Source organism: Carcharodon carcharias, chromosome 27 (assembly GCF_017639515.1).
Source record: "Carcharodon carcharias isolate sCarCar2 chromosome 27, sCarCar2.pri, whole genome shotgun sequence".
Lineage (NCBI taxonomy): Eukaryota > Metazoa > Chordata > Chondrichthyes > Lamniformes > Lamnidae > Carcharodon > Carcharodon carcharias.
This window is the reverse complement of record NC_054493.1, coordinates 2761357-2770371: the sequence shown is the minus strand read 5'-3', so window position 1 is coordinate 2770371 and position 9015 is coordinate 2761357. Positions and strand designations below refer to the sequence as shown.

Genomic DNA, 9015 nt, shown 5'->3' with positions numbered 1-9015 from the left:
GCAGGTATGTGGAGTGGAGGTTACGATCAGATCGACCATGATCGTATTGAACAGTGGAGCAGGCTCGAAGGGCCGAGGGGTCTACTCCAGCTCCTAATTCACCTGACTATCCTCCACTGACTGCAATTCGCAGGGTCGTTGGGGGAAACGGAGTAATCATTTAGTGCCATGTGACTATTCTCCACTGATGGCAATTTGCAAGGGGGTTGGCGACGAGGGGGTAAATTGAGTAGTGCAATGTGACTATCTCCCACCGACTGCAATCTGCGGGTGTGGTGGGGGGGATTGAATAATGAATTAGTGCCATGTGACTATCCTCCACTGACTGCACTTTGCTGGGGTTGGGGGAGGGGGGTGGGCACTGACTGCAACTCGCCGGGGGTGGTTTAAGGAATAAATAGTCGTTCATTAGTACAGAACTTGAGTACTGCCGAGCAGAAGAGAGACGTCGAAGCTTTTCGTCTTGCACGCATCAGAATACCAGGGTAAGGGGAAAACAACAATTTATACCGCATGGGAAGAGAGCGCTGGTTGGTTGGCCAGCAGACTCTGACTGGTTGAGGCGTTGCCATGGAGAGTATCCACCAGTGGGGGGTGACTGACAGGTACAGGATAAACTGTTGTTACCCTCCCCGCCCCCCCCCCCCCCCCCCCCCCCAACCCCAAATCATTGGTATTCTGGCCAACTGTCCTGATGAGTGCAAGGCGAAAAGCTTCGACATGTCTCTTTTTCCAGCAATCATCATCAAGGATTAGTGTCACCTGACTATCCTCCACCCAGCGACCAGACTACGTCATGTCGAGGGGCGGGTAAAGAGGGAGAGACAGACAAGCGGCAGGTCACGTGGGGGGTCGGCGACGACTCTCCGAGCCGTGATTGGCGGAGCGGAGGAAAGGGGGCGGAGTGAGGGACGTGTCTGTCGGTCGCGCACGGGGCCGGGGAATGGTGGGGGAAGGGGGGCGGGAGAGAGAGAGGAGGCGGGGCGACTAGCGCATGCGCACTGCCTGTCGGGCGGTTATTTTTCTCATTTTAAATTTCTTTTTAAAAAAAAATGGAGATCGTTTCATTTTGAATTCCCTTAAGGCTGTAGGACGTATTAAATCTTACGGATGATTACCACCACCACCCTCCCCCCCCCACAAAACCCAAAACTTACCCTGGTCCCGAAGGTCGGTCTAAATTTTCTGTTCTTCTGGTTTTTTTTCCGCCGACTGGTGATTGACAGGTGGGAGGCGACCAATCAGATCACTTGGAGCTCCGGGCGAGGGGGCGGGGTCGTGTGTGTGTGTTGGGGGAGGTGTAAGGGAGGCGACCAATCAGATCACTTGGAGGAACGGGCCGGGGGGCGGGGGAGGATCGTGTGTGTTGGGGGGGGGGGGGCTTGGGAGGCGGCCAATCAGATTACTTGGAGTGCCGGGCCAGGGGGCGGGGTCGTGTGTGTGTTTTGGGGCGGGGAGGGGAGGCGACCAATCAGATCACTTGGAGGACCGGGGCGGCAGGGGGCGGGGTCGTGTGTGTTGGGGTGGTGGAGAGGCAGGGGAGGCGACCAATCAGGTCACTTGGAAGACCGGGCAAGGGGGCGGGGTCGTATATGCGTTGAAGAGGGCGGGGAGGGGAGACGACCAATCAGACCACTTGGAGGACCGGGAAGGGGAGGGGGCGGGGTCATGTGTGTTGGGGGTGGGGGCTGTGGTTTGGGGGTTATGGAGGGGCAGGAAGGCGACCAATCAGGTCACTTGGAGGACCGGGCGGGCGACGGTGCGGGGCCGTGATTCGTTGTTTGGTGGGGGGGGTGGGAGGTGAGAGGAGTCCAATCAGATCAAGGAGGGGGCGTGGTCGCGTGTGTGTGTGTGTGTGTGTGTGTGTGTGTGTTGAGGATGTTGGGGGGCGGGGAGGCGACCAATCAGATCACTTAGAGTAGCGGGGGGGGGGGGGGAGGGGGGGTGGGGGGGGTGGGGGAGGTCCCGGGAGGGGAGTGAGTGAATGCGTGCGGAGGGTCCTCCAGCCAATGACGGTCGCCCCGGGAGGCGCGCGGTGGGCCGGACGGCGGGGGCCGGCCAATCGGCTCCCTGGGAGGACCGGGCGCGAGGGGAGGGGTGGGGTGGAGGTCCTCCAGCCAATGGCGTGGCGGAAGGGGGGCGGGGCCTGAGCTGCTGCAGGCTGCAGAGGCCCCTGTCTGCAGCCTTCATTGTCCTGTAGAACAAGAGAGAGGGGGGGTGTGTGTGTGTGTGTGTGTAGGGGGAGAGACAGAGAGGGAGGGTGCTGCAGGTAAGAGAGGAGAGGGGAGGGGAGGGGGCTCTGGCTCTTTAACCCTCCTGGGCATTTCACCATCATCATTAGGGAAAAGCATTAATGCAACCCTCTTGATGAAATGCACCAGGGTTGCTTTGCATGGGGCATTGCATTGTGCTTTACAACAATAATAAATGGACCCTTTCTCTCTCTCTCTCCCCCCCCCTTAACTCTGCAGAGACCAAGGCAAGCAAAGCACCCCCTCCCACCCCCCTGCTTGCGTGGGCAGCCAACTTGAAGGGAAGAAAGGGCAGCTCCTCTTCTCTCCCATGTGAGTATTCGGGGCATTGCGAAAGGGTGGGTGGGTGGGTGGGAAGGGGGGGGTTAGATCGGGACCGTGTTAGCGCCTTGGTCTCGGGGTATTTAAAGGGACAGTGCCTCCCTGTTGCGGCGTGTCAAGGGGGGGGTTAGATCGGGACCGTGTTAGCGCCTTGATCTCGGGGTATTTAAAGGGACAGTGCCTCCCTGTTGCGGCATATCGAGGGGTGGTTGGGAAGGAAGGTGGATTGGGACTGTGTTAGCGCCTTGATCTTAGGGTATTTAAAGGGACAGTGCTTCCCTGTTTCGGTGTATCGAGGGCTGGTTGGTAAGGGGAGGTTAGATCGGGACTGTGTTAGCGCCTTGATCTCAGGGTATTTAAAGGGACAGTGCCTCCCTGTGTATGGGTAGAACTGAAAAACAAGACAGGAGCATTGCTGGGGAGTGCACTGTAGGCCCCCAAACAGTCAGAGAGAAAGAGAAGAGTAGATACGGAGGCTAATTTCAGAGAAGTGTAAAAATAATAGGGTAGAAATAGTGGGGGATTTCAACTTCCCTAACATTAACGAGGTTAGTCATGGTGTGATAGGTTTAGAGGGAGCGGAATTCCTTAAAATGCATCCGGGAGAGCTTTTTAAGCCAGTACGTAGAAGGTCCGACAAGAGAGGGGGCGGTCCTGGACTTAATTTTAGGGACTGAAGCCGGGCAAGTGGTAGAGGTATTGGCGGGGGGAGCATTTTGCAGATAGTGATCATAACTCAGTTAGATTCAAGGTTGTTATGGAAAAGGACAAGGATGGGCCAGAAATCAGAGTTCCAAATTGGGGTAAAGCCGATTTTAATAGGATCAGATGTGACTTGGCCAGAGCGGACTGGAAGCAGCTACTTTTAGGTAAATCTGCGTCAGAGCAGCGGGACTCATTCAAGAAGGAAATAGGGAGAGTACAGGGCCAACATATTCCAGTAAAGGTAAAGGGTGGGACCAACAAATCCAGGGAACTGTCGAAGGACATACAGGTTTGGATAAAGAGAAAAGGGGAGGCTTATGGCAGATACTGAGGGCTCAAAACAATGGAAGCCTGAGAGGAGTATAGAATGTGTAGGGGGGAACTTAAAAAGGAAATTAGGAGAGCAAAAAGGGGGCATGAAGAAACATTGGCAGGTAAAATAAAGGAAAATCCAAAGTTATTAAGAGTAAGAGGATAACTAGGGAAAGAGTGGGGCCCATTAAGGACCATAGTGGTAATTTGTGTGTGGAGCTGGAAGACGTAGGTAGGGTTCTAAATGAATACTTTGTGTTGTTGTTCACAACTGAGAGGGACAACGTGGGTCTGGAAATCAGGCAGAAGGACTCTGATATAATTAAAGAAATTGGCATAGAAAGGGGGGAGGTTCTAAGTGGTCTGGCAGACTTAAAAGTAGATCAATCTCCAGGCCCAGATGAAATGTATCCCAGACTGTTGAGTGAGGCAAGGGAGGAGATAGCAGGGGCGCTGGCAATGATTTTCAATACCTCCCTGGCCGCAGGAGAGGTGCCAGAGGACTGGAGGGCAGCCAATGTGGTACCGTTATTCAAGAAGGGAGGAAAGGACAGTCTAACCTCAATGGTGGGGAAACTATTGGAAGCAATTCTGAGGGACAGAGTTAATCTCCACTTGGAGAGGCAGGGATTACTCAAGGACAGTCAGCATCATTTTGTTAAGGGGAGGTCATGTCTGACCAATTTGATTGAATTTCTTGAAAGAGGTGACCAGGTGTGTAGATGAGGGCGATGCATTTGACGTAGTCTACTTGGACTTCGGCAAGGCTTTAGATAAGGTCCTGCATGGGAGACTGATAACGAGGGTAAGAGCCCATGGGATCCAAGGCAAATTGGATCCAGAATTGGCTGAGTAGCAGGAATCAGAGGTCAAGGGACGTTTTTGTGACTGGATGTCTGTGTCCAGTGGGGTTCCACAGGGATCGGTGTTGGGTCTCTTGCTGTTTGTGGTATATGTAAATGATTTAGACTTGAATGTAGGAGAGTTGATCAGTACGTTTGCAGGTGACACGAAAATTGGTGGGGTGGTAACTAGTGAGGAGGATAGCCTTAGATTACAGGAGGATATATACGGGCTGGTCAGCTGGGCTGATCAGTGGCAAATGGAATTTAATCCGGATAAGTGTGAGGTGATGCACTTGGGCAGGATGAACAAGGCACGGGAATACACAATGAACGGTAGGACCCTGGGAAGTACCGAGGATCAGAGGGACCTTGGTGTGCATGTCCACCGGTCCCTTAAGGTAGCGGGGACAGGTAGATAAGGTGGTTAAGAAGGCATATTGGGATACTTGCCTTTATTAGCCGAGGCGTGGAATATAAGAGCAGGGAGGTTATGCCGGAACTGTATAAAACGCTGGTTAGGCCACAGCTAGAGTATTGCGTGCAGTTCTGGAATCTGCATTATAGGAAGGATGTAAAATAAATGAATTATCTAAGTCGAGATGGCTGGGCAGGTGATGTGCTGTAGCTGTATGCTGTGGGAGCTGGCAGAACCCATTGCGAGCCGCAGTGACCACATCTGCAGCAAGTGCCGGTTGCTGGAGGAACTCCGGCTCAGAATTGATGAGCTGGATCCTGAGCTCCGGACAGTGCGGCACATCCGGGAGGGGGAGTATTACCTGGACGCTTTGTATCAGGAGGCGGTCACACTCGGTAGTTTAAGTACCTCAAGTCCGGTCAGTGGTCAGGGTCAGCAGGGTGTGACGGCAGGTAGAGGGAGCCTGTGTTCAGGAACAGAGGAGCCTCAGCTCTTGACCTTGTCCAACAGATACAAGGTACTTGCTCTCTGTGTGGATGAGGAACAGGGCTGGAGGGAGGATGAGCCAGATGACCACATTACCCTGGCACAGGAGGCCATTCAAGAGGGGGGAGCAAAAAGACAAGTGGTAGTTGTAGAGGATTCTATAATTAGGGGAATTGATAGCTTCCTTTGTAAGCAGGATCGAGAGTCCCACATGGTATGTTGCCTGCCCGGTGCCAGGTTGAGGGACATCTCCGACCGGCTTGAAAGGATATCGGAGAGGGAGGGGGAAGATCCAGTTGTTGTGGTCCACGTCGGGACGATAACATGGGTAAGACTAGGAAAGGGGACCTGTTTGGGGATTATCAGGAACTAGGAACTAAATTAAAGAACAGGTCCTCGAGGGTTATAATCTCCGGATTACTCCCCGAGCCACGTGCAAATTGGCATAGGGACGCGAGAATAAGGGAAGTAAGCACGTGGCTAAAGGAGTGGCGTGGGAAATGAGCTTGTGGCGCAGATTGAAATTGGCAGGTATGATGTGGTGGGCATCACGGAGACATGGCTGCAAGGGGATCAGGACTGGGAGCTAAATATCCAAGGATATACATCCTGTCGAAAAGATGGGCAGGTTGGCAGAGGGGGTGGGGTTGCTTTGTTAGTAAGAAATGAAATTAAATCGATAGCAAGAAATGATGTAGGGTCAGATGATGTAGAATCTGTGTGGGTAGAGTTGAGGAACCGCAAAGGTAAAAAAAACCATAATGGGAGTTACGTACAGGCCTCCGAACAGTAGTCAGGATGTGGGGCACAAGATACACCAGGAGATGGAAAAGGTGTGTAAGAAAGGCAAGGTTACAGTGATCATGGGGGATTTCAATATGCAGGTAGACTGGGAAAATCAGGTTGGTAGTGGATCCCAAGAAAAGGAATTTGTGGAATGTCTACGAGGTGGCTTTTTGGAGCAACTTGTGATGGAGTCCACTAGGGAGCAGGCAATTCTAGATTTAGTGATGTGTAATGAGGCAGATTTGATAAGGGAGCTTAAGGTGAAGGAACCCTTAGGAGGAAGTGACCATAATATGATAGAATTTACCCTGCAATTTGAGAGGAAAAAGCTGGAATCAGATGTAACGGTATTACAGTTGAATAAAGGCAACTACAGAGGCATGAGGGAGGAGCTGGCCAGAATTGACTGGGAGATGAGCCTAGCAGGAGAGACAGTGGAACAGCAATGGCAGGAGTTTCTGGGAGTAATTTGGGAGACACAGCAAAAATTCATCCCTAGGAAGAAGAAGCATACTAAAGGGAGGACGAGGGAACCATGGTTGACAAGGGAAATCAGGGACAGCATAAAAGCTAAAGAGAAAGCATACAATGCGGCGAAGAGCGGTGGGAAACTAGGGGATTGGGAAGCCTACAAAGACCAACAGAGGACAATTAAAAAAGAAATAAGGAGGGAGAAGATTAAATATGAGGGTAAACTAGCCAGTAATATAAAAGAAGATTGCAGGGGTTTTTTTAGATACATAAAGGGTAAGAGAGAGGCAAAAGTGGACATTGGGCTGCTGGAAAATGACGCTGGAGAAGTAGTAGTGGGGAACAAAGAAATGGTGGAGGAACTGAATAGGTACTTTGCGTCTGTCTTCACAGTGGAAGACACGAGTAACATCCCCAAAGTTCAAGAGAGTAAGGGGGCAGAGGTGAGTATGGTGGCCAATACCAAGGAGAAGGTGCTAGGAAAACTGAAAGGTCTGAAGGTGGATAAATCACCTGGACCAGATGGATTACACTCCAGAGTTCTGAAGGAGATAGCTGAAGAGATAGTGGAGGCGTTAGTGGTGATCTTTCAGGAATCACTGGAGTCAGGGAGGGTCCCAGAGGACTGGAAAATTGCTAATGTAACCCCCCTGTTTAAGAAGGGAGTGAGGCAAAAGACGGGAAATTACAGGCCGATTAACCTGACCTCGGTCGTTGGTAAGATTTTAGAGTCCATTATTAAGGATGAGATTTCACAATACTTGGAAGTGCATGGTAAAATTGGGCAAAGTCAGCATGGTTTCATCAAGGGGAGGTCATGCCTGACAAATCTGTTAGAATTCTTTGAGGAGGTAACAAGTAGGTTAGATAAAGGAGAGCCAATGGATGTTATCTACTTGGACTTCCAGAAGGCCTTTGACAAGGTGCCGCACAGGAGGCTGCTCAGTAAGATAAGAGCCCATGGTGTTAGAGGCAAGGTACTAGCATGGATAGAAGATTGGCTGTCTGGCAGGAGGCAGAGAGTGGGGATAAGGTGGTCCTTCTCAGGATGGCGGCCGGTGACTAGTGGAGTTCCGCAGGGGTCAGTGTTGGGACCACATCTTTTCACTTTATACATTAATGATCCAGATGAAGGAACTGAGGGCATCCTGGCCAATTTTGCAGATGATACAAAGATAGGTGGAGGGACAGGTAGTGTTGAGGAGGTGGGGAGGCTGCAGAAGGATTTAGACAGGTTAGGAGAATAGGCAAAGAAGTGGCATATGGAATACAACGTGGGGAAGTGTGAGGTCATGCACTTTGGTAGGAAGAATAGAGGCACAGACTATTTTCTAAATGGGGAGAGAATTCAGAAATCTGGAGTGCAAAGGGACTTGGGAGTCCGAGTCCAGGATTCTCTTAAGGTTAACTTACAGGTTGAGTCGGTAGTTAGGGAGGCAAATACAATGTTGGCATTTATTTCGAGAGGACTAGAATATAAAAGCAGGGGTGTGCTGCTGAGGCTTTATAAGGCTCTGGTCAGACCACATTTAGAATATTGTGAGCAATTTTGGGCCCCGTATCTCAGGAAGGATGTGCTGGCCCTGGAGAGGGTCCAGAGGAGGTTCACGAGAACGATCCCAGGAATGAAAGGCTTAACATGTGAGGAACGGTTGAGGACTCTGGGTCTATACTTGATGAAGTTTAGAAGGATGAGGGGGGATCTGATTGAAACTTACAGAATACTGAAAGACCTGGATAGAGTGGGACGTGGGGAAGATGTTTCCATTAGTAGGAGGATCTAGGACCTGAGGGGCACAGCCTCAGAGTAAAGGGAAGAGCTTTTAGAACAGAGATGAGGAGAAACTTCTTTAGCCAGAGAGTGGTGAATCGATGGAATTCATTACCACAGAAGGCTGTGGAGGTCGGGTCATTGAGTGTATTTAAGAGCGAGATAGATAGGTTCTCGATCGGTAAGGGTGGGTCAAAGGTGACGGGGAGAAGGCGGGAGAATGGGGTTGAAAAACTTATCAGCCATGATTGAATGGCGGAGCAGACTCAATGGGCCAAATGGCCTCATTTCTGCTCCTATGTCTTATGGTCTTATGGTGATTGCACGAGAGAGAGAGAGAGCAGAGGAGATTTACCAGGATGTTGTCTGGGCTGGAGAGTTTTAGTTACGAGGAGAGATTGGATGGACTGGAGTTATTTTCCCTGGAGCAGAGGAGATTGAGGGGGGGACATGATTGAGGTGTATAAAATTATGAGGGGCGTAGATAGGGTAGACAGGAAGGAACTTTTCCCTCTTGGTGGAGGGATCAATAACCAGGGGGCATAGATTCAAGGTAAGGGGCAGGAGGTTTAGGAGGGGATGTGAGGAAGAATTTTTTCACCCAGAGGGTGGCGGGAATCTGGAACTCGCTGTCTGAAAGGGCGGTAGAGG

General features: G+C 51.2%; 1 protein-coding gene across 1 annotated transcript in view; it reads left to right on the top strand.

Annotated features, from left to right (window-relative positions):
- The first annotated feature begins 1712 nt into the window (after positions 1-1712).
- LOC121270117 (zinc finger protein 16-like) overlaps positions 1713-9015 on the top strand; it is a 120827-nt gene continuing 113524 nt past the window's right edge. The window contains exons 1-2 of the mRNA XM_041175432.1: positions 1713-1759; positions 2472-2564. Coding sequence (XP_041031366.1) covers positions 2563-2564 — 2 coding nt within the window. The 5' untranslated portion in view covers positions 1713-1759; positions 2472-2562. The remainder of the gene's footprint in view (positions 1760-2471; positions 2565-9015) is intronic.